This window comes from Ctenopharyngodon idella, chromosome 23 (genome assembly GCF_019924925.1).
Source record: "Ctenopharyngodon idella isolate HZGC_01 chromosome 23, HZGC01, whole genome shotgun sequence".
In the NCBI taxonomy this organism is placed as follows: domain Eukaryota; kingdom Metazoa; phylum Chordata; class Actinopteri; order Cypriniformes; family Xenocyprididae; genus Ctenopharyngodon; species Ctenopharyngodon idella.
In genome coordinates, this window is record NC_067242.1 from 9,625,104 (window position 1) to 9,650,944 (window position 25,841).

Here is a 25,841-nt window from a genome sequence, read left to right on the forward strand (position 1 = left end):
GAGCATGTATCAAACTGCCGAAGTCACGTGATCTCAGTAAACAAAGCTTCGTTACGTCATAAGCGTTTTGAAATTTCAATGGTTCACCACTGGGGGGCGTGACTTTGGCAGTTTAATACGCGATCCGAACCACTGATTCGAAACAAACGATTTGTAAAGCTTCATGAAGCAGTGTTTTGAAATCGCCCATCACTAGATATTGTTGAATAAAGTCATTTTTTTTTTTTTTTTTTTTTTTTGGCACACAAAAAGTATTCTCGTCGCTTCATAAAAATGAAAATTATCCCATGAATTACTCACCCTCATGCCATCCTAGGTGTATATGACTATCTTTCAGACAAACACATTCGGAGTTATATTAAAAAATATCCTGGTTCTTCCAAGCTTTTTAATGGTAGTGAATGGGGGGAGAGATTTTGAAGCCCAAAAAAGTGCATCCATCCATCATAAAAGTAATCCACATGGCTCCAGGGCGTTAAAAAAGGCCTTCTGAAGTGAAGCATTTTTGTAAGAAAAATATCCATACAATATCCATCCTTAGCCATACAATTTATCGAATACCCCCTCAGGGTTTATCTTCCAATTCATATTCAATTTACATAACAATCAGCATAGCAACAAGACAAATATTGCAACAACATTAGAGTAATACTAAAGTCCTCAGATGTCATTTGCACTACATTGTACATATAGTTAAATGTGTGCTTTGCTGCAGGGTTGTTAATCATAATTTGGTCTGGATGCTCCAGCTGCACTAGTGTGTCGATATTGATCCTGAGGCTACACAAGTACACTATTGATCTCACCGACAGACATTTAATAGACTGAGTTACAAAAACCAGACAATCGCTGCCGCTCAACCAGCAGTATGTGAGCTGTTCATATTCCTCCAAACTCTCCAGAACAATCTCCAGTTCTTTGAAGCATTTCAGAATGAGTTCTTTATTTCGCAGTGAGGAGATGTGCCTCGTTCAGCTGTTTTTTCAAACTGAATCGGCCCACAATTGCATCAATGAACTTGGACATCTTGGATTGGTTCAGTTTAAAGATGTAAGTAACCTTGTTGTGTTTGTGTGTGTGTGTGTGTGTGTGTGTAAGCAGCTTCTTTCGACTATCTAGTGGCCACAAAATCCGTGTTGTTGAACCAAATGACATTGTTTGAGCATCACTAGGCCACAAGCTGCTAAATGCTCTTTCAGTTCTGGATTATTTTGTAGTTTTATGTTATGATAATGGAAGATTCATTTGTCAGATTGTCAAATAACCTTAATAGCATCTATTGATTTCTAAATGTAGTCTGCTTTTAGCAGCATGCACACATTTTAGTTATCATTCTTCAGCTCATATTGAGCTTGTATTATCACAGAATTTGATTTCTCACCATTGGCTTAATCGATCAATGCATAACACTGCAGAAAAACTGGTTGTGTACATTAAGTCTATAAATTAATCCTAATAAGTGAGTCATTTCTAATAAGGCCTAAATAATCTAAAATAAACCAAAACCATCCAATGTTAGAATTTCAACATGTATTAAACTTTTTAAAATGTTCTTCTAGCTGAATCCTGGTGTAACAACATTTCAGAGGCGCTTTGTGAAGGAAGTGAAGAAATGTGAAGAAATGGAGAGAATTCTGAGTAAGAACATTCGTACTTTATTATAAGATTCACTAAAGCTGCATGGTTTTTGATATATGCATTACTTTTAAAAGTAACTTCTCCCAACACTGTTTCCTAGATTCATTCGAAACAGTCTGGATATAATTATCTTACTTCAAAGACGGTCATGCTGCTTTCTCTTGAAATTGTACATCATTTAGGATATCTTGAGAAGGAGATGGTGAAATCTAACATTGTGATTGCTGCAACAAAGGAGAAGGAGATGGTTCCCTGTCCCAGAGATGTTCTGGAGCTGGAGGTGAAAACAACACTTCTCATTTTGTTATTATGCTATTTTTATTTTCTTCAAGCTCTTTTGGAATACTTGATTCTGATTGGTCAATCATGGAATTGACCAAATAAACTCTATACTGTATAACACAATTTGACACACAAACAGAAATTCAGAGAGTTACTGTGACATAATGATTGTCTTCAAACATTTAGTCCACATTTGAGAAGTTGGAGCAGGAACTGCGAGAAATCAACTGTAACCATGACACACTCAGACAGAACCTCATTGAGCTGATGGACATTGACTCTCTGCTGAGGATGACTGAAGACTTCTTTGAGGAGGTGAAGACCTTGAGATCTCAGACAACCTGTCACTCACATGAGATCCACCAATAGCAAACCACAACCATCCAATCAATCCAATCCAATCCAATCCAATCCAATCATACTACGTTTACCATATCTTTCTATGGCAGAGAAGAGTAGTCTGCTAGTGTGCGGTTCCAAATTCAGCATATGTTCGAGAAGCAGTTTCACTCGGATATAGATCACAATAGAGAAGAAAATGCAATCTCAACTTCTGTTTCATGCCAACTTCAAGGTCTCGGTTTACACTTAATATTCAAACATTTGCATATTTAGTAAACAAAATTGGTTTATTTAAGCTTAATCTTCAGGGCATTTCACCTTTATTGCATCTAAGAGTCAAATTGATAATTTTTAAAGATTTAGTAGTGCTTGAAGTGATAGTTTACCCAAAAATGCAAATTCTTTCATCATTTTTCATCTTTTACTACCTTCATGTCATTCCAAACCTGTATGATTTTTCATTTTTTGTATGGGATTGAAAGGAGTTGTCCATAATACTCATTTCCATGCACTGAAAGCAGAAGGTTCATGGACCAGCTGATGTACTTAAGTTGTGTTGATAACTGCTTGTGTGCAGGCCGAGTCACTGCTGTCCTGCTCAGAGCCTCCCTCTGAAGAATCAGTGTCTATGACGGTCTCGTCCCACATAACCATCCGCAGAAACAGCAGTTCCAGCACCTCTGGAACTCTACATCTAGGGTACATTTAAAAGATTTTGTCCCACTCATACATACACGCTATAAAATAAAGGTTCCAGAAAAGTTTTACAGCCTGACCTCATTAAACTGCTAATGTCATATCTGTACACATGTTAAGTTTTATTGCAGGTGTTATCAAACACGAAAGGTTTGCTGCTTTTGAAAAGGTTCTTTGGCGCCTTTTTCATGGAAATTTCGTCCTTCGGCATGCAGAGATACAGGCCACGGAGGAACTTCAAGCGGTGGTGAGACTTATATTTTTAAGGGGTATTTTTAAAGACCCCCTTGTGGTGAAAATGTTTAATGTTGTTTATATGTCTATGTGATTTTTTTTAATATGCTTTAAAGGGTTAGTTCACCCAAAAATAAAAATTCTATCATTAATTACTCACCCTCATGTCGTTCCACACCCGTAAGACCTTCGTTCATCTTCAGAACACAAATTAAGATATTTTTTGATAAAATCCAATGGCTCAGTGAGGCCTGCATTGACAGCAAGATAAGCAACACTTTCAGATGCCCAGAAAGCTACTAAAGACATATTTAAAACAGTTCATGTGACTACAGTGGTTCAACTTTAGTGTTATGAAGCGACGAAAATACTTTTTGTGTGCCAAAAAAACAAAATAACGACTTTATTCAACAATATATAGTGATGGGCGACTTCAAAACACTGCTTCATGAAGCTTTACGAATCTTTTGTTTTGAATCAGTGGTTCAGAGCGTGTATAAAACAGTAAAATTGAATGCTTAAGTGTTATCTGACATAATTAAGATTAATTTTTTCTGACATAGTTTAACTCTGAGATCTTGTCATATTTCATTACCATTTTTTTAAGCTGTAGTGAATAAACTGTAATAATGAATGAAATGTTCAAGGTGTCTGAATAAATGATGAATAAACTAATGCACTATTTGTCTGTGTTCAGTTTATCTGAAATGTGGTCAGTAAATATATGTTTCTTTTGAGCAGAGAGGAGCTGTGAAGAAGGACGTGTTCATCATATTTGTCCAGGGAGAGCATGTGCGAGAAAAGATCAGAAAAGTGTGTGAAGGGTGAGACATGGTATTTCCACACACATTATATAGGCTACCAGTAGAATCATTCGCAAAATGTTGATTTTTCAAATAAAAAATGTGCAAAACAATATGATTTAATAAACTGTTAGTTTATAGACTGATGTCTTTTATGTGGAGTTTCTTGACTATTTTACATTTTTTCATGACATGTTTGTCACCATATTTAGAGAATGACAGTAGAAGTTTAACTTGGCCAAAACAATCCATGAATATTTAAATATGAATGACTGTAATTTTATCTGATGGCGTTATTTGCATTGGCTTGATTTGTTTTGAATTCTGTAAAAATGATCTTATCTACGTTATTCCTACAATCCTTAAAGGTTTCATGCCAGCTTGTACTCATGCCCCAAAACTTTGTATGAACGCAAGGAGATGAGCAATAACGTAATATCACGAATGGAAGATCTTCGAATTGTGAGTCACATTACTGATTATTTTCACTTGCAAAGTGTCTTTTCAAGTGTGTTTTTACCAATGATCAATATTCAGACGTAGGGAATGGCTATGTCCACATTTTTTCCTAAAGATCCTGAGAAGAACTGAAGAATATCGTGCTGGTGTCTTGACCAGAGCAGCCGACCACGTCCAGGAGTGGGGCAGTAAAGTGAAGAAGATGAAAGCCATCTACTACACACTGAACCTCTGCAACATAGACATCACGCAGAAGCTGATCGTAGCAGAGATCTGGTGTCCTGTGTCCGATCTCACTTTAGTTCAAAACGCCCTGGTTAAGGGATCAGTACGTATGTTTATACACGGCCTTATAGAGACTTTCTGCATCACTAATAATTCAAAAATAATTCAAAACTATTTAAAAGTCTACAAAGTAAAGTGAGTTGCGTGTTAAACATAATGTTAGTTTTAGCAATTTCTTTTTACCCCATTGCTAGAAAAAATAGAAATAAAAAATGAATCCAAAAAAGTTATGCAAATAAAACCACAATAAATAAAACCACTAATAAATATGAATATAAATTGTATATGTAAATGTATATTTACATCTTAAATATAAATATTAAATCTCAAAAAATGAACTTTAAAAACACTACTGAATTACTAATTATGTACTTTAATTGAATGGAATATTTTTAATTATTTATAAATTTTACCCTTTGAAAGTAGTTTCAGCTCCAACTATTTGTACTACAGACATAAATTGTACCTCAAGTCGTCCAAGTTTCTCATATACTATATGTGTGATTTTCAATGTGTTTTTAGGAGCAGAGTGGTTCCAGTGTGACCCCAGTACTGAACCGCATCCAAACCCAGCAAACTCCACCAACCTTCAACAGAACCAACACATTTACTGAAGGATTCCAGGCTATTATTGACGCCTATGGAGTCGGTACCTATCAGGAGATCAATCCAGGTGATTGGCTGTTACTCTCTAATCTTATTAGATTGAGTCTTATTATTTATTTAGGGTGAATTCAGGTTGATTGGGACACTTTTTGCCATTGAGATGACTGGGAAAAAGTGTCCCAATCAACCTGAATTCACCCTATATGTTATATTTTATTTAATATTTTAATGCTATATTTATTTTTCTCAGCTCCATACACTATTGTAACCTTCCCCTTCCTGTTTGCGGTGATGTTTGGAGATTGTGGTCATGGACTGGTGATGACGCTGTTTGCAGTCTGGGTCATTACACAGGCCAAATGTTTACAAAAGATGAAAAATGAGGTATTGAATGGCATGAAATGTCAATGTCTGATGTTTTTGTTTGCATAATAACAGCACGTCTAACCCTGGTTAGAGTCTTGTAAGCTTTGATTGTGTTATTTTAACTAGTTATAATCGTCTTTTTGCTCCCAGATTATAGATGTCCTGGTCGGGGGACGCTACATCGTTTTGCTCATGGGATTGTTCTCCATATATACTGGACTGATTTACAATGACTGCTTCTCCAAGTCCTTCAACATTTTTGGCTCTTCCTGGCATGTGCGGCCCATGTTCTATCCTCATGGGCCTTGGGAGTACGTACGCTGGACTCTTGCAGGCTTTAAAGTTGTACTTTGCCGTTTTCCATTCTGATCATTTTTTTGCTTTATCTCAGAAACAAAACACTTTATGATAATCACCATCTTCAGCTGAGCCCAACTGTGCCCGGCGTTTATTCTGGTCGCCCGTATGTGTTTGGAATTGACCCGGTCAGTGCACATAAATCTTGTTTGTTTAACATTATGTACATAATCACTTTTTTTAGGCATACATTTAAGTTTATGTTGTTTTTTTGACATATTTCATGTAATCCTGGCATGTTTTTACAATGATTTGAGAGATTGAACAGAAATTTGGTTGTCTTGCTGTGTTTTATCCACTAGGTGTTAGGATTTAGCTGTTCTGATGCTGTACATTAAGAATAACATTTGTTTCTAAAGCTCACATGCACAAGGGAATAGAGTACCTTTAATAGGAAGTGAAGTAATAAACCTGTGTAAACCTGTTAAAAATAAAAATCCCATTTTAATTTTATTTTTGTTTCAGGTTTGGAATATTGCATCAAATAAGCTGTCCTTTCTAAACTCCTTCAAGATGAAGATGTCGGTCATATTGGGAGTCAGTCATATGCTTCTTGGTGTGACCCTGAGTTTGGTCAACTTTGTGTGGGTATTTGATTATCTCATATAAATTAAGGCAAAATTACATTTTTAAACCAATTAGATTGTCAAATGCTATTGCAAAATGTTAATCTTTCATAAGAACATATAGTATTGTTATACTGATATTTTATGATGTGATAATGTTGCTTTTTGTCTATTTGTCTAATGTAGAAAAATTAAAAGATAGTTACTTGTAAATAAATGTCAGTAGTTATCATTAAAAAGGGAGTCGTACAGTATTTGATAGTTTTAAAAAGTACAATCTTTTCACAAATTCCAGATCAATAATAATGATTAATATGAGTTAACTCTTATTGTCATCACTGGTCAGAAATCTTGTTTTGTTGTTCTCATTTCCTTTTAACAGATATTTGGGAAAATTCCAGGACATTTTACTTCAGTTTGTTCCACAGCTGATGTTCATGCTCTCCCTCTTTGGATACTTGATCTTCCTCATCCTCTACAAATGGTGCGTCACTCTGCGATCTGAAACGGCTCCCAGCATTCTGCTGCTCTTCATCAACATGATGCTGTTTGATTACCAGCCTGAACATAAGCTTCTTTACAGAGGACAGGTTTGGGTTCATGCTCCTCTAAAAGCAGCTCTTTACTCCTGGCTTCACACAGCCAAAGTATTCAGTATGACAGATGCTGTAATCCTCTACAGAAAGCTGTTCAGATCTTGTTGGTTGTGACGGCTGTGCTCATGGTTCCTGTGCTGCTCCTGGTCAAACCCCTCCTCATCTACAGGACCCGAGTGAAAACCAGACACCAGGTGGGTGCGCAGAACAGGGCAACAATGCTAAATTAGATTGTCAAATGCTAATGCAAAATATTAATCTTTCATAAGAACATACACTGCCCTCCAAAAAAAGGCAAAAACTTAAGAGTCTATGATTGGATCATTATTGCTGTTATGTTTCTAGCATTTTATGTTTAGCAACAGTTCTTCTAAACATAAGCTTTTCATTTCTTAAAGGTATAATATGTAAAATTTGGGAGGATCTATTGACAGAAATGCGATATATTATACTTAACTATGTTTTCAGTGGTACATAAAGACCTTACATAATAACAGATCAGTTAATGCTTCTTTCAACCAGGGATATTATAGTTAACACTAAGACTAAAACCATAAAAAACTCTGTCACCTGAAATAAAAGAAAACATAAAAAACTTATTTTATTTCAGTTAGTTGCCAAGGCTTAATGTAGTAAAAATAACTAAAACTAAAGCTGAAGTAAAAATAGTAAAAGAAAGTAAAAAAAGTAGTAAAAAATAGTATATAATATATATATATATATATTAAAATACATTATTAAAAAGAAATGGCAAAATAAACAACAAAATCTTAAACTGAATAAAATAAAAAGGAAAAAAGAAAATATAAAAATAAAAAACATTCAAAATTTTAATAAAAATCAATAATAGTATCTCACTTATACTAAGATAACACTGTTTTCAACATGGAAATATGTATTGTATTATTCATTCAATTATGAGCATTTTTAAATGTAAATGAAATCCTTACATACGTAAAAAATAATAAATCTTTATTAACGTGTGGCCATCCATTTAGGAAAAATTAATAAAAAATGTTATGTGTAAAATTATATAAAATAAATGCAATTATAGTATATACTGTATGTGCATAACATTTATAAATATTTAAAAATATTTAATTTAAGTAGTTCAGTAGTCTATAAAATTTTCTTTGAATTTTAATGTTTAGATTTATTAGTGGTTTTATTTATTTTTAAATGATATATTTCAATACTGTAATATTTAACCGATTTTTTTTTTGTTTGTTTAACTTTTTTACTACTGTTTTTTATTTTACATTTTCAATGTGGCACCTTATTTATATATATATATATATTTGAAATGTGTATAAATAATATATTCAATATATTTTGTGTCTATAATAATATATTTAAGCAGGTGTTTGGAAACAGTGATCAGCATGGAACAGATACGGGTTTCTCCTCACACCATCAGAAAGATCAGATGGTAAGATTTTGATGTATATGTCTTCAAATGTTATAAACATTTGAAACACAAAGTGCTCAATTGTCTTTACATGAACTATGTTGTACAACCAATGAGAGGAGATGGTTTCATCTGTTTTCTTCTTCTTCAGGTAAGCATGGGTGACGTCTTTGTGTATCAGGGCATCCACACAATCGAGTACTGCCTGGGCTGCATCTCCAACACGGCCTCGTACCTGCGGCTCTGGGCGCTCAGTCTGGCTCATGCAGGTTTGTCCTGTCGCAATTCAAGCACAGTAATAAAAATAACTCTAGGATCAGTTAGAGAATAATGCCTTCTGTTTTATGATATGCTCTTTGTGTTTTCATTAGTTTCTTAGAGACTGATTTATGAGAAAATGAAGGTTTGCAGTTTATGGGGACACCTACTGTACAAAGCTCAAGAACACCAGAGCATGTTTTAAACTTATACTTTTACCTTCCATATGTGGTTATATTTAGCATTATACCTCTACTTCTCAATTTTACAGAATACATGAGACTGGAGTAATGGCTGCTGAAACTTCAGCTTTGCCATCACAGGAATAAATTATATTTTAAAATAGATTAAAATGGAAAACAGTTATTTTAAGTAGGAGGCTAATAATATTTCACAATATTACTATCTCTACTGTATTTTTGATCAAATAAATGCAGCTTTGGTGAGCATAAACTTTAAAAAATCTTAATTCCAATTCCTTAGGTAAACTTAAAAATCCCTGAACGTCCATGAAAACTGGTAAAAAATTTAAATGAACCTCTAGTTTTAGAGTTTATTAGTCTAGTTCATGTTTTCTGCATGACAACTGCTCGGCTGCTGCAGAGCAAGTACAGGACTTGCTACTGCCAATACATACACGACACGCTGCTGTGAGCAAGACATATTGCTGCTGTACAAAATAGCGTACATGAATTACTCGTAGCAGATCTATACAGGTGGAGCTGGGGAAGGTGGAGGGTTTCTGAAAGCCCGCTGCACTGCTACATCAAATGCTGACCAAGTATTTAAAAGTTGAGCAGCGAGCTCATTGGCTACTGATATAGCAAGAACCAATCAGCTGCGCCCTATAGAGAATGATGTGATTGCAAGCAGAATTAGCCATCTAAAGTTTCATGACAGAACTTTGTATTTCTGCATTTTTTCAATTTTGTGATTCACAGATGAATGAAATTGGTTTAGAATGACATGAGGGTGAGTGAATAATGACAGAATGATCATTTTTGGATGAACTATTCCTTTAAAGGCCAATTCACACTGCACCGACAGACATCGACCAACGACAACAGACACTTTGTCCTTACTTTGTCCTAATTGGCCTTAACCGCTGGCAAATACCATGCTACCTGACAAGAAAAAAAAAAGAAAAAAAAAAGAGAAAAATAGGCAGTTGTCTTCCCTTTTGCCAAATAGGTAGGAAAACTTCAACACCCATAATGCACTGGGCATGTTGCCATCTAAAGCCACTCCCACCAGCCTGCTATGGATATGCTTATCAGAGTCAAATGCCACCTTGCTTTAGTAGGAAATACTTCTTAGCAAACTTTTAGCTATAATGGTGTTGACTTGTATTGTTCCCGGGTGCAAGAATTCAAAGAGTAAACGTTTATCGTAATAAACACTTCAACACCCACAATGACTGTGAAAATGCATGTTGAGCTATCTTCTGTGAAAACGCACGTTGAAACCCACTGTAACAAAATTTCCCCAAGGGGATAATGAAGTTTACTACTACTACTACTACTACTACTAAACCTACTCTTACAATAACTGTTTTGTTAATAACCCTGTTGATCAGCCTGTCTGTGGGTAGGGATACAAAAATGCGGAAATATAATCTAGTTTTTGCTGACAAATAAGCGTGAATTTCTCAGTCCAGGTGACACAGAGAATGAGTAAAAATTGTTCATTTACATATACTACTGACATTGTAACAACGCGGGTTGAGAATCTGCGAAGTTACACTTTAAGAAACACAATGGGCGAGTGAAATGAGGTAAATCAGAGCTCGTATGTTTCTGTCTCTGGTCTGCAGAGCTGTCGGAGGTGCTTTGGCGGATGGTTCTCCAGGTGGGGCTGAAGCTCTCCTCTGGTGTGGGTTCGCTCATGCTGGTACTGCTGTTTGCTGCTTTTGCTGTTCTCACCGTGGCTGTTCTTCTGGTTATGGAGGGCCTGTCTGCTTTTCTGCATGCTTTACGACTGCATTGGTAAGAACAGCACATAATCCATAAACAAGACTTCACTGATTCTTTTAAAAAAGGAAACCTAGTCTCACCTCCTGTACTTTATAACAAGCTTCTTGCACTTGTACAGTAAGTTGCATGTTAGTCAAGGTATTTGAATTGTTCATGACCCTTGACATGGGGCATGTTTGTCTGTCCATTTTTAATCTATTAAAGTTTACATACAGTATATCTGGCCCAAAGGTCTAATGTCGCTGTACTTGAAGTGTGTCCAAATTTAGCATTAATAGTGTGAGGTTCAGTGTACTGTTACTATAATAAAAGATCTGTTTACAAAGCATGTTTAAACATTATATAAAATAGCACAGAGTGATATGAATGTAGTTAAAATGACATTTTTATGTGTTTGTTTTCAGGGTTGAATTTCAGAACAAGTTTTACGAGGGATCCGGCTACAAGTTCACACCCTTGTCCTTTGACAGCCTGTTAGAAACACGGCAGTAATAGTCACTATTCTTGTAGTTTTTAAGCATAATTATAGTTTATTATATATATATATATATATATATATATATATATATGTGTGTGTGTGTAAACAAATTTTATTTATAGAGTTGCCTTAAAATGAAAAGGCTAAAGAAACCATTGCAAAATGTAGCTTTTATTAACGCTGTGAACATAAAGTATAAAATAGTATTAGGCCATCCTAGTTGCCTGTAAAATAAACTGTACAAGCACATGTAATATAGGAAAAGACTGCAAACTATGTGGAGCAGACACTCATAAGAGGTGGTCTTCGGTGAATTTGTGTTAGTTGCTTCCCTAATGAATTGTGAAATGTTTGTATACTTGCACATCACTACATTACCTATACAGGATGTACAGAACTAACCTTTTCTAAAACATCAAACGGCAAACTGTGTTAATGTCTGTGAAATACTGACAATACTGCAGGAACATATACATTGAAGATTCATGGCATTTTAAATAAATATGAAAAAGACGCTACTGTGTTTATGATGCACCATTGACTGGCTCCTGAGTTCTGAATGTATAAACCAGGATTTTGTGTCTATTTTCATTTCAATTCAGACTAGACAACTGTTATAAACAAGAAAGCATTTGACAGTTTCGACAAATCCTCGCATCATATCAAGACAGAACAGCATCATGCATTCAAGGTATGTTTATAATTTAGAACTTGACAATGTTTTTTTAATACATAGACCTTTTAGACCTCCAGATATGGTTGAGATCTTTATGTTTTTATATTTTCAAATGTTATTGCATTCAAGTGCATAAAGGTACAGTACACCACAAATGCATACAGAAACAGTCGAACGCCAATGCTTTGTTACGCCTGTGATGATGCTCTTCGTTTGTTTTGTATTTCACAATTCGCTTACTTAACTGTATCGGTATCATATCAGAACTGTGTAAGTTAAAGACAGATGTATGTTAGTGGAAACCTGGATCCAGTTAATGCCGTTAGACTAATAAATCCTCTATTTTTTTTTTACTAATATATTTTTTATTTTAAACTAATAAGTCCAGCATGAATGCGCATGTAGGAGTTGGAAGTGAAACTTCTGCTAGATTCAGTAACATGCCAGTAAAATGACAGACTTTGGCATGTAATTTCTTAACTTAAAAAAAAAAAAAAAAAAAAAAAAAAACACTTAAAGGTACAGTAAGCAATTTCTGAGAAACGCAGTTGAAAGTGGGTCGGGTCGAGCACCAAAACAGATGTAGCCAATCAGCAGTAAGGGGTGTATACATTCTTTAGGGGGGAGGAGCCTGTGTTGCATAGCGTGTTGGTGGATTTGGGGGTGGAGCTATCAAGATTTCGGGTAGGGGCGTGTTTGTTTTAGTGATTTTTAAATATGAACAGCGTTCAACGCTTACTGCACCTTTAAATGCACTTTCATTTCACACTTTCATCTAAAATGACTTTCCGCTTTAATCAATCATACAGAGCATTTATCCAAAATATATTCACATAAAATCTAAGTGTCATTAATTTTTTTAAATAAAAATATCAAGGTCATGCACGAATCCTCAATGTAAAAGATTCGGATACTTCTACATTTGTCATGCAAAATGTTGATTATCAATATTTGAGCATCGTTGTTACTAAATTATAATACCGCCTTATGTCTCTTAATGCGATTTTGCACTGTATTAAAGTGGTCTATATTTTTTAATGATATTTCATTCACTTTATTTTACAAAAAATGCAAAATGTCCACAGAAAATAGAAATTTGAAGTGTGCATATTCATGGCACATTTAAAGTTCCTTTTACAGACAAAACGCAGATTAAATATGAACATTTGTTCATAACGCTAACGAGTTTTGTGTAGCCACATTCAAAAAAATAATAATTTCAACTTGATTGTCGAACCCAAGTGAGATTGTAGTGCTACTTTATGGAAAAGGAAGCTCCGAATACTCTTTCCATTGAGAAACAGCTGAAGGGTACTATGGCCATCTGTGAGTTTTCTGTAAATACAAACAAAACTAGGATCGTGTGGTGTTGTTGCCATTATCATTATCGTCGTCGTCAGACTGTTGGTCTGGAGGTATGACACGGGTATGGCTGGCTCGTACGCTGCTCAGATGAGGGCAGGCGGAGATCAGGTTGGCAATGCCAATGAGAGTTACACCTGTGCCGTCTAAGTTAACTTGACTCAACTGCATACGACACAAGAACTTCAGACCTATGAAATAAAACACATTATGTGAGAGATGTTTCTTTTATACTAGAAAATGATTTTAAACCTACACTACGTACCGTGATCTGTGATTCTGGTTCTGCTGAGGTTGAGTTTCAGCAGCTGTGGACAGTGAACTAGACCTTGTCTGATCACTGTATCGCCAACCTGTGTACTGGCCAAACCCATCACCTACAAAACCAACATGGAAGTTAAAGCCATGAATATTCACTGCCATACTGTCACTTTTGATCAATTTAATGCATCCTTGCTGAATAAAAGTAAAAAATGAATTTCTTCTATTTAAATACTGTACCTGCAGATGTGGTAAGTGCGTGATCAAGGCTGCAACGCCCCTGCTGGTGACGGCAGTCCGGTCGAGACACAGTTCCTGGAGTTCTTTTAGACTGACCAGTCCCTGCAGCCCACTGTCACTCACTTGAGTGTTACTTAGAGACAGTTTCTTCAACCTATCAGGTAAAAAGGGGCATGGTTTTCATTACCATCTTTGGTAAGATGTAAAAAGTCTTCTGAATATTGCTCAACTGAAATAGCGAAATTAATTGCAAATAAAAGGTCTATTCATACCAACAGCGAAACGAAAAAGCACTAGTTATTGCTTTACTACAGGAAACAATCTGTTAGATGATACAAATTTCACTTGCTTTCAAAGGGATAGTTCACCCAAAAATGAAAATCACCTTATAATTTACTCACCCTCAAGCCATCCTATATGTATATGACTTTCTTCTTTCAGCCAAACACAATCAGAGTTATATTAAAAATATCCTGGCTCTTCCGAGCTTTATAATGGGAGTAATTGGAGGATGAGTTTTTGAAGTTCAAGAAAGTGCATCCATCGATCATAAACGTACTCCATGCGGCTCCGGGGAGTTAATAAAGGCCTTCTGAAGCAAATCGATGCGTTTGTGTAAGACAAATATCATTATTTAAAACTTTATAAAGTAAAATAATGAGCTTCTGGTGCGACAGCCATACACATTAGACTTGCATCTAAAAAGCAGTAACTTCCGCGATGTAGTACACAATGACATGACGTATTTTATTTTTGGGCTTCAAAATCTCATCCTCCAATTACTCCCATTGTAAAGCTTGGAAGAGTCCTGATATTTTTAATATAACTGTGATTGTGTTTGGCTGAAAGAAGAACATCATATACACCTAGGATGGATTGAGGGTGAGTAAATCATGGGGTAATTTTCATTTTTGGGTGAACTATACCTTTAATGAATGACATAGCAATATATTGCAGTATAATCACTTTTTGCTCAGAATGCCCCCCCAAAAAAAGACTATTGGTCTGTGTTTTATCTCCAGACAAATAAAGGACAAAAAAAAAAAAAAATGTTTTATATATATTTGCTGCTCGACAAAAATGAATAAATAGTGTGAATAAGAATGGATTGTCTGTAGTTGTAATTGTTTCATGGCACATATTTGCTCTTGGTGTGAATAGATTGTTACACATAAATCAGGGTTCCCACAATTTCCGACCGAAGAATTTCCATGAATTTCCATGCCCTTCCAGCTGCTTATAATGACTGAACAAGGATTTTTAAAAATCACTAAAGTAAAGAGTAGATTCTAGCTGAAGAAAGAGACAATCATAATTAGATCTAATTTATTTCCATGACTTTTCCAGGCCTCTAATTATCTAATATTTCCAGGTTTTTTAAGACTGTGGGAACCCGTATGTAATAATTTACCAGCCACATAATTTTTTATCACTCATGAAACATAGATGAATCCTTGTTAAAGTTATTTAATATCAAATGTTATTCAGTCTAGAGCAGTGAGTGATTTTTCTTTGTCTTTTGCTGTTTGATTAACATTAATGACACAAACAGCAGCAGGAATATTAGGCTGCTGTCACTTTAAGAGCCAATGCAGCACGGATCCAATATACTGATACACGTGTTTTCTTTCTCAGCTGTTTACATTCACTTAAGACATAGCTGACTATGTTTACAAGGATGATACTTGCCAAGACACAGGCATTTTGACATAATTTTGTTTGAATATGTCTGTTCAAGTGAAAGAAGACATGAAAGAGCTCAGTTCAGTATTCGCACGCCGAGATGCAGATTTCTGGCTTCGGTAATAAATAACGAATTGAGTTCCCTTTCACGTCCTATGCTTGAATATTTCAATTGGCAAGGTTTAAACTTTAGTGACAACGCAGCACTGACTCTGTCCCAAGCGTCATTCACGTACATGTTCTCACAATATTGCAATGTTAGAATTCATAAAATTGTTACTGGCCAACTGGCGATTGACACAGTTTCAAATACTCGCCAACACCGATTTTTACTTGCATTTGGTGCTTGGCGAGTGTTAATTTTAGGCCCTGACTACAACCATTTTAAACGTGGCCAGTGATTTCATAAATAACTGTAAGTAAGCCTATTTCAGCATTACCAGATTTTGCAAGGTTGCATCACACCAAATTAAACAAGAACAAGGGCTGCTTTCCTCTTTTGATTTACTACTTAGACACCTTTGGACTCATGGCTTTGCTTAAAGCTCTACCTGGTCATGCTGGCAAGCTGCGTAATGCCGCGGTCTGTGAGCTGAGTGTAGTCGGTCAGATCTAGCTCTAAGAGCAAAGCCTGTCTGGAGAGAAATGAAAGTCCAGCGTCCGTCACACAGTGTCTGCCAGGCAGGGTGAGCTGGGTGAGCCTCAGGCCTGTATGGAAGAATCAAACAATGTAATCACTAAAGCCCCATACAGGACTACATGACTTGCATTCTGGACTGAAATATATTTCCATTTGGCTGCACCTGAAATGATCTCCAGCGTGTGGTTTCCATCCGTGACCGGTATGCCAGCCAGGCTGAGAGCCGATAGGCTGGGGTGGGTTGCTAGGCACTGGAGAGAATTTTCTCGTACACCTGTGCCGTCCAGGTGAAGCGTCTGCAGGTTTCTGAGCTCTGCGAGTGCTGACACATCACTCACCTGAAGGCAAAAAGAGACACTACATATAGGGTAAACATCCCAAAGTCCAAAATCAACCTTAAGAACAAGCCCTGTAACAGCTTTATGACTTTGAGATTGTGCAAACTCATTAGAGTACAGTGTACTGTGTATATATTTACACTATACTTCAAAAGTTTGGGGTCAGTGAGATTTTTTTTTCTTGAGAAATGTATACATTTATTCAGTAAGCATGCATTAAATTGATGAAGTGAAAATGTAACGTCTTAAAAATGATATATATTATGAAAACAATCTGTGTACATTACCTTGGTGTGTTTAATACTGAGCATTCGTAGCTGTGGCACACATGTGGGCAGAGCTCTCAATGTGCTCTCTGTGATGGCCGTCTGATTCAGGCTGAGCTGACACAGCGCAGAGGAATCTGACTGCAGATACATCAGCAGACCTGCATCGCTTACTTTGGTCTGGTCCAGAGCCAGGAATGTGAGATTGCGGAGTCCTGAGATCAGACAGAAAGAGATGACGCATTTCTGCATGATATTCACTTATGGATTCTACAGTAAGGCCCTGTCCCAAACACCACACTTCATGTGCGCTTGCGGTCTTACAATGGCCGCCGTGTTGACGTGTCTGTTAAGTCCACAAGATCATAGGGTGTCCCATTTGTCATGTTAGGTTTCAGAAGGTTTCTCGTGAGCAGCCGATATGCACCCTCGATGCACACTTTTGCCGAACCCACACTGAAGCGAGCCCCGCAACAGACTTCTACCTGACAGTCAAAGCGGTATTACATCACAAAAGTGTGGATTCGGAGGAAGATCACAAGGGCTTAGAGTTCCATTTGGGACAGGGCTTATGTGGTTTCTGACACACCGTCTCACCTGCGATATGCTGCATGCAGCTGTCTGTTAGTTTGCTGCAAGACGACAGGTTGAGATGCTGCAGTTTTGAGAGATTGGACAAAACAGAAAGACCGGCATCTGCAATATGAAAAAAGGAAATGAGGATCTCGCAGCTTTACAAATAATTTTACAAGCAATTCAATACATTAATAAATAAAAAAAATGTGTCAGATAGAACTTTTCACAGAAAGAAATGCCATATTTGGTCATATTTCACCCCCTCAATTTTGGTTAAAGAAAATGAAGCCTATTTTTAGGATCATTAAAGATTTTTAATATTATTGTTTTTATTATGGTTATAACAATTAAGCACATTTACCCCCAAATTCTCATTACCATAATGCAAAAAAATCTCATAACTTTACAGTTAAAGATAGTCACCACACATTTATAGTAATGAATATCATTATGAATAACATTATTTTGGAGAAAATGTCCTTTTTATTGTCATGAAAGGTCATAATGTAATGTATTCTTAATGGAATAAAAATAGCAAAAAATAATAATACAAATTTTAGATTTCTTTGGTCATTTCTTTTTAGTGAGCTTCTCACACACCTGTGATGAGTGGAGAGTTGACGAAGCTGAGATGTTTGAGACAGGAAAACGCCCTCAGTTGCCGCAGCAGCTCGTTGGTGGTGTACGGGTAGCAGTTTAGGACAAACTTCTGCAGCGGGCAGCCGAAGAACAGCTCCAGCGTACGTGGTCGGAGTAAACGCTCACGTGCCATGTGAGCCAACAAGAGCTCAGCCAGCTCTGGGGTCAAACACGCCAGGCTACTGCTGTACTGCATGCTGGGAGCTGAGAGAACAAGATTATGATTAATGGCTTGTCTTAAGCACTCATCTGATTAGTAAACAACACTAATTGGTCTCTTTCAGACCTGTCATGAGGAAAACGGTGGCCCTGGTGGCCATTGAGCAAAGAGAGGGAACGCGGGGGGTCTTGAAGGCTTTTTTGGGGGGTGAGGGCTGCCCATGTGGTGACTGCTGCTCGTCGTGATGGGCAGCTCTCTGTAAACGCTCTACCGCTGCTTGACCCGCAGCCCCACGCAATGCACGGCCTTCCTCAGGGTCTGCTGGGTCAACAGGCTCCGCCTCCCTGCAACACACAACCAATTACAGACACTGAATCACACACTTCATATATTTTAAGGACAATGTACACAGCTCAAGTGTATATATCATATATATTTGAAAGGTTTTTCTTTGCATACTGAATTGTGGTATTTTTATGAAGCTCTTAATAATAAGCCCTTAATTTCACATGTCCTACCTGAGTCTGTTGCCCTGCTCCGGCCAGTGATGTCTCGGCTCCAGTCCTCCTCTTGCCCTGTTTTCCAGGAAGAAGGGCAACCGTGGCAGTCCTGCCGGAGCGAGAGGGAGAACACAGACAATTTGTATCAAGTATTTTGAGTTATGGTTAAAACCCCACAAAAGCTTTAAATTTTAATAGGTTTTTTCACTATCAGAACAAGAAAACAGGTTTCCCACACCTTTTCCATGATTTTTTCTAGTCATTCATGATTATTAATGGATAAGGATTTTGAAAATCATTTTTATAGAGTCTGCACTCCAAAAGAACAGTTTTTAAGTATATATTTTAGATATTAATATATCAAATATACAAATATTTTGGAGCTGAACATAACAGAATATAAACAGTAAAGACTTTAAAACTGTTACAAAAAAAAAAAAATCAAATAAATGCTGTTCTTTTGAACTTTCTATTCATCCAAAAATCCTAAAAAAAAAAAAAAAAAAAAAAAAAAAATGTATCAAGGTTTCCTTCCACAAAAATATTAAGAGATTATATATATAAGAAATGTTTCTTGAGCATCAAACTCATTTCTGTGACAAAAAGAAATACATGTATAGTATAATATATATTATAAATGTTTGTTATATACAAACAAACATTTACATATCTTTTAAAGATTACATAAATTATCTTTAAAAATCCATTACTTTTAATGATTGTATTAATTTCAATAACTATTAATCACAATTTAAAAATACCCTGATATTTCCATGTTTCTCATGTGATGTATCTTTAAAAAACAACAAAAAAGAACAATTTACAATTATTTACTTGTAAGATCCATAAGCACATCAAGTAAACAAATTAAATTTAAATTGCACCTTGTTACAACCAAATTAAGCAAGCATTCAATTACACAGCCTCAATATCTAAACAGTTGCACTGGAAGGAACCGCATATTAAGCTAATTACCATATATTAGCATGTTCACAGGCTGGCCTGCTAAACCAATCCAGCTGTAATTAATTCCTGTGTCTCTCTCGTGTACAAATTAACATATGATCTCCCCTGTTGACTTCACAGCATCTTAAAATGATGTCCAAAGCTGCTTTCTCTCCCAGCGTGTCTGAAACTTCCAGTGAAAAGCGCCGGTATGTTCGAGCATAAGCAGGTCTAACACATTAACAGAACAGGCTTGCTTGATTGTTGTGTGTTTCATTATTTGAAAGAGGTGAATGGGCACTTATTAAATCTAAACTAGGACAAATACGGGTATTCACCTCTTAGTCAATATTGACTTCCCGGTGATTCTCACACTTTGTTTACTTATTAAACACCCAACGCAGGGTTACTAAACAAAGATCTGTGATTCAGTCTGAACTGAGCAAGGAAGTCCAATGGCAGCAATACTGTGATTGTTTCAGATCAATAATCCACATTATATGAGAACATTCCCCTAACTTAAAGGGTTAGTTCACCCAAAAATGAAAATTCTGTCTTTAATTACTCACCCTCATGTTGTTCCAAACCCATATGACTTTCGTTCATCTTCAGAACACAAATTAAGATCTTTTTGATAAATCTGATAGATTTCTGTCCCTCCATAAACAGCTACACAACTACCACTTTGACGCTTCAAAAAGTTCATAAAGAGATCGTAAAACCAATCCATATGAATTGAGTGGTTTAGTCCAAATTTTCTCGATCACTGACTCGATCGGTTTATATGATGAACAGATTTAATTTAGGGTTTTATTCACATATAAACATTGATCAGCGGACATAAACAGGAGCTCAACTGAACTTGTTTGATGTGCAAGAATAAACCTCTTGCGAAGCTCAAACGTGCTGCGTAACACGAGAATGAATCTCATTGGTTCTCACACTTGTCAAGCAAACATGCTTGAGCTTCCGTTTACCGTAACTGATGTGTGTGTTGATGTTTATATGTGAATATATATGCGTAAATTCAATCTGTTCATCATATAAAGCTATCGAGTCTCTTCAGAAAATTTGGACGAAACAACTCAATATGGATTAGTTTTACGATCTCTTTATGAACTTTTTGGAGCGTCAAAGTGGTAGTTGCGTAGCTGTCAATGGAGGGACAGAAAGCTTTCAGATTTCATCAAAAAGATCTTAATTTGTGTTCTGCAAATGAACGAAAGTCTTACGGGTTTGGAAGGACATGAGGGCAAGTAAATGATGACAGAATTTTTATTTTTGGGTGAACTAACTCTTTAAGAATTAATATTCAAGGAATGCTCTTTTTAGGTCTCATATTTAAACAACCAAAAACTAACATTCCCAGAACGTTCTGGGAACCAAAGCTGGGATGAGAATGTGTCTATATGATTAAAATCACTCCTAAACTAATAGTTTTAGTCATTTATTTCATAAACTAAGCTTTTGCAGAATCATGAAGAGTGACCTTCAATGAAAGCTGATAAATCTCCAGATTAATGTTGGCAGACTGTCCATTCATTACCATTCCTATCCTCCTTCTGTTTCCTTTGAAAGATTATGGTCTTTTCTGATTCAGTGAAGTCCAAAAAGCAGTGTACATGGCTTTTTAGCCCGTTCATATCAACATCTTTGGTTTACGGCCTCATAAGGAATTCCCTTTGATCGTGGTTTAAAGTGCTCGTTTTATCTTTGATGGTTTGCAGAGTTTCATCCAAAGCAGAGTTGATTGTAATCATGATTTTGCCATGTTTTATTAACTATTAGTAGTCCTCACAATGCAAGCATCACTATTATTATTGCTCATACTTGAACAAACCCCAAACCCTAAGTATTAAACTTCAGCACCTAACTCATGCTGCAACGTTTGTGCTACAAACATGAATAGTACCTCAAAATGATGGAGCTATAACCTTTCTAAGCGATCAGACTTATTCCAAGCAATCAAACAATAAAAAAAGTTGGTAAAATCTCATAGATACACAGGAGAAGGAGGTGAGCCATATCTAGAGACCATATGTCACAGAGACTTTGGACTCTTTTTACCTTGGCAACCATCAAGAAACCACCCAGAACAACCGTTATATACCGTTGAGATGAAATGGAGGTACAACTTCGTCTTCTGGTTGCTCCTCGTTTTCCAAATGTTCTTCCTCTTCTGCATCACCTTGCACCAGTTTCTGGCCTCGTCCTATCAGAAGAAAATACAAGAAAAGTAAGGTTTGTGTAGAGCAGGGTTATTATTGTTAACTAAAACTATTAAAAACATTTGAGCTGATTTCTGTAAATAAATTATAATATTTTTTAAAAATGGAAATAATAAAAATGACTAAATATTAAACTAAAATTAAAACAAAAACATATGCATGAAAATTATAATAGTATATAAATAATACTAAAATAACACTGTGTGGCGCATTCACAAATGAGTAAAAGTAAAGTAAATCTTACCCCAGTAGTGAGTGGGTCCTGACAGTGGAGGTCCGACCCCAGGAATCCCAGCATACCCCACTGCTTCCTCCCACAGCTGATGGGGCAGAGGTGGGGGCACCTCCAGTTCCTCTAAATCTCCAGCCTCCATTTGGGGTGGCTCATTGGGCAGTGCCACCGGCTCTTCCTGTGGCTCCACCTCCGGCTGTCCTACAACAACTAATCGGGATGCTGGACTGGGCGGGTCCTGAGGCGTCTCAGGTGGCGTGGTCTGTATGCAAAGTGCAGCGTTGGGGGTCAGTCCCAGAGACCGGAGGGAGCAGGTTAGCTCACTTTCACCGAAGCGCTTGCGAGGAAACCCTTGCAGGAGGGAGAAGGCCGGTAGTGAAGGGTGGCGACCCGCAATGTAGTCGACGACGTGACTTAAGGGAGTGTCCGCAGGGAAACGCTCACGCATAGATTCCCCAGAGGGCAAACGGATCTGTAACAGACACAGACATGTCAGACAGGTTTGACGTCATACTAAATGTTAACAATAGTAGTTCTTAGAAAGCAGAGGAAAAACACATGTAATCTCGCACCATGAGGATGCAGTGGTTGTCCACGCTCGTCTCCACACGTCCACCCAGTCTCTGTCCACTGGACGGAGAGGTCTCGGCTGTGGCTTCGGTTTGGGCCTTCTCCTGCTGACTGCGCCGGTCCTCTGCTATCCTCTTCAATACCAATTCACGCTCCTGATCAAAGGACAATCTGTTACTACACTGGGAACCAAAACTCAAAAAAAATGAACTTTCACTGTTGTTAGTTTCACTCAAACCATCCTTGTTCACATTACTCATGTAAATACATGAACTTAATTTAACTGAGTTGTTTCTACTAAAAATGTAACTGAAATAAGTTTAAGTAAAAGCACTAATTACTAAATGGAAATAAAAAAAATAAATAAAACGATAATAATCTAAAACTGCACAAAAATATATTAAACCTAAATAAAAATATATAAAAAATTAAAACTAATAAAAATTACAAAAGCACTTAATAAAATTAATAAATATTTAGATTGCTTGAGGTTATTTTCCTGTGGTGACAAAATGAAAATTAGAAATGTTGCCATAATCATAATTGTATATTATATTAATTCTTATTTTTGAGCTATTTAAATAAATATATACATATATAATATGTATATATGTAAGATATAATATATATAAACAATAAATTAATCAAATAATAATTTAAAAAAAATTATAAAAAGAAGGTGATAAAAACTGATTAAAGAAAAAATTTTATTGCTTGAGGTTAAGGTGATTTCTTTGTGCTATACATACATACATATTTAATATACATATATTAAATATTATTAATCATTTTTAAGTAATATATATATATATATATATAAGTTATTACTATATTGCTATATATACACTCTATATAGTTTGTTTTTAATAACGCTAAAATGAAATAGATATTGTAAAAATAATTAATAATTCTTTTTTTCAATTTTAAACAGTCAATTGGTCACCACTTTCATCGTGTTGAAAAGATCTGATTTTGTGTTCCAAAGAAGAAATTACGACATTAAAATGGGTTTGGAATGACAGGGGTGAGTAGATAACATTTTTGGGTGAACTAACCCTTATTTATGGAGCTTTACTGTAAAAATATGAAATCTTTCACTGATTCACCTGCTTCTTTTGTCTCTTCTCTGCCTGCACCTCCTGGGCCACTCGTTGCCTCTGCTGCTCATGGAAATTGCTCTTATCCTGCTTGATCCGTGTTTCCAGGGGTGGATGCTCTTTTGCTGCGGGAGTGTTCACAGAAGGAGGTGCCAAGACCAAAGAAGGACCTAAAAGCAGAAGAAATCAGTTTCTGCATTCCTCTGCATTGCATAACATTTCAGAAACCTGTATTAATGATCTGCAGCCCACTTTGCACAAAATAACATGACCTGTGAGTCACAGTTTATTTATACAGTAAATCACATTTCCTCTTCCCAGAAGGGGAAATTTACCCTTTTGTGAAAGAAGTCATATGAATGAGTAAATGAACAAACCATGCTGTTTATTTACCTGTTGCTTCAGACTGTGAGTTGTTGTTGTAGCAAACAGCATCTTTGGGAGGGTTGAACGCAGAAAACGGCGTTTCTAGAGGACCTGAAGGCTGCTTGACTAGTTTATGTCGTGGACTCCCACCCTGCAAAAGCCTTCAGAGCAAATGTGAGAGTAAATGAGAGGGCTGGTGCAGCTTTTGCTTAATAACTAAAAACAATGCTGTCTAATAACACTTTCAATATTCCCTAAATCCACTCAATATAACCCGACAGGTGAGTATTTGACCTATGACTACTACATATAAAAAGGAAGCTATTATGTAACTAGCCACATACTTTTCATGGGATAAAATAACTCATAAAACCTATTTCAGTATTCAGGTATATAAAGCAAAATGATGCATGTGACATCCTGAAAAACATTTACCATTCAGCCGCTTCTGGTACAGAGAAGAATCCGGCCTGCATCGCCGCCTGTATCTGGTCCTCAGTGAAGCCCATCTCAGTGAGAGTGCTGATGAACCCCCCTATGGTCTAGATAACAAGAAAACAACATGAACTCCATTGCAAAGGTATTCTTTATTCATCCTGAGAACAAACATGAACACTTCATATTCTCATAGCACTGATTATGCACACAGTACTAATGCTGTCACCACTGATATCACATGATATCCCTGTGGACTTTACCTTCTATAGATTCGTTTGACATCTTGAAACTGTCTGAGACAACACAAGATGCTTTTTTATATATATATATATACGGTTGATTTACAAGCTACTGTACTCTGAAAGCAATAATCTTTCATTTATATTATATCACATAATGCTTAACAGATTATTGTGCTTGTGCATTCAAATAGTTAGAAATGTTATTAAAACCTCCATATTTTAATGTACATTCTCTACTGATCAGAGCATTTTAGATAAATTAAAGATATTATAAATCTATCCCAACAAACCACTGAACAACAGGAGCATGCATCAGTTCATATGCACATATTATTTATTTTCAAATTACTTTTTTATCAATCTGATAACGTTGCACAGTGCGTGTCGACTTAGTTTTAACTACTTGAAGAACACTGAGAAGTGTTTATATTATTATTTGATTGCATTTGTCGTTAATCTATATTTGAAAAGGCCATGCACATGCATGCATATTGTTTTCAATAAAATTCTCAGGAGGCTTTCCTCGAGACTTAGGCCTACTTTCCATTTCCTTGTCATCTTAAAGAGTTACAGTAACAATGACTGTACAACCAAAAGCTTAACAAGACCATAAGAAAATGTTATACATGATGCTGGTCCATAGAAACGAATGTACTTGTCACAGTTTATCATGTTTTATCCATGTCGGGCAGGCTAATATAGCAATGCAATAAGCTTTACAAAAACATTTTGGCCGATTCTCATTAACCCTAGTTTTCGCTTACCGATGTGGAGTCCATAATCGTATTCAATATCCTCAAAAATGCTCAATATTGGGGTTTGTTGTCACTTTGCAGAAGGTGTTTATAGATTGTCCGCACAGTAGAATGGTGACCGCCTACGTCACGGGTTTTTTTCCGTCCTGACTGTACGCTCGACGCTGATTGGATGGCTGACATTAGGAAACGCCCCTTAAGAACCGTCCCCACGGTAGCTGCACCTGTCAATCACAGCTCGTCTGAATGCGTTAAAGGAGCAGGCGCGTCCTACGCAGTG

The 25,841-nt window shown here is 36.4% G+C and overlaps 2 protein-coding genes across 2 annotated transcripts; one reads left to right on the forward strand and one right to left on the reverse strand.

Annotated features, from left to right (window-relative positions):
• The first annotated feature begins 96 nt into the window (after positions 1–96).
• si:ch73-173p19.2 (V-type proton ATPase 116 kDa subunit a 1) lies at positions 97–11,881 on the forward strand. The gene is made up of 20 exons (XM_051882698.1): positions 97–1,050; positions 1,560–1,638; positions 1,821–1,918; positions 2,107–2,235; positions 2,840–2,961; positions 3,079–3,205; positions 3,934–4,016; positions 4,364–4,457; positions 4,570–4,782; positions 5,262–5,412; positions 5,596–5,729; positions 5,862–6,022; positions 6,103–6,196; positions 6,534–6,652; positions 7,017–7,224; positions 7,317–7,424; positions 8,588–8,659; positions 8,790–8,907; positions 10,710–10,881; positions 11,274–11,881. The coding sequence occupies exons 1-20, from the start codon at positions 934–936 to the stop codon at positions 11,359–11,361; spliced, it is 2,487 nt and encodes an 828-aa protein (XP_051738658.1). The 5' UTR covers positions 97–933; the 3' UTR covers positions 11,362–11,881.
• Positions 11,503–25,737, reverse strand: si:ch73-173p19.1 (uncharacterized). The gene is made up of 17 exons (XM_051882696.1): positions 25,571–25,737; positions 24,562–24,668; positions 24,154–24,287; positions 23,770–23,930; positions 22,666–22,818; positions 22,106–22,565; positions 21,744–21,845; positions 18,707–18,797; positions 18,315–18,532; positions 17,990–18,232; positions 17,411–17,509; positions 16,835–17,028; positions 16,373–16,547; positions 16,121–16,277; positions 13,887–14,040; positions 13,651–13,762; positions 11,503–13,576 (listed from the first exon to the last, which is right to left on the reverse strand). The coding sequence occupies exons 1-17, from the start codon at positions 25,583–25,585 to the stop codon at positions 13,377–13,379; spliced, it is 2,775 nt and encodes a 924-aa protein (XP_051738656.1). The 5' UTR covers positions 25,586–25,737; the 3' UTR covers positions 11,503–13,376.
• Positions 25,738–25,841: the final 104 nt, after the last annotated feature.

Coding starts and splice junctions, on each gene's coding strand:
- si:ch73-173p19.2 (XM_051882698.1), top strand. CDS start 934: ATGAGTTCTTTATTTCGCAGTGAGGAGATGTGCCTCGTTCAGCTGTTT. Junction 2,962..3,078: donor TCTGGAACTCTACATCTAGG/GTACATTTAAAA, acceptor ACACATGTTAAG/TTTTATTGCAGGTGTTATCA. Junction 10,882..11,273: donor CATGCTTTACGACTGCATTG/GTAAGAACAGCA, acceptor GTTTGTTTTCAG/GGTTGAATTTCAGAACAAGT.
- si:ch73-173p19.1 (XM_051882696.1), bottom strand. Junction 18,533..18,706: donor GAGCAGGGCAACAGACTCAG/GTAGGACATGTG, acceptor TGTGTGTTGCAG/GGAGGCGGAGCCTGTTGACC. Junction 13,763..13,886: donor CGCACTTACCACATCTGCAG/GTACAGTATTTA, acceptor TTGGTTTTGTAG/GTGATGGGTTTGGCCAGTAC.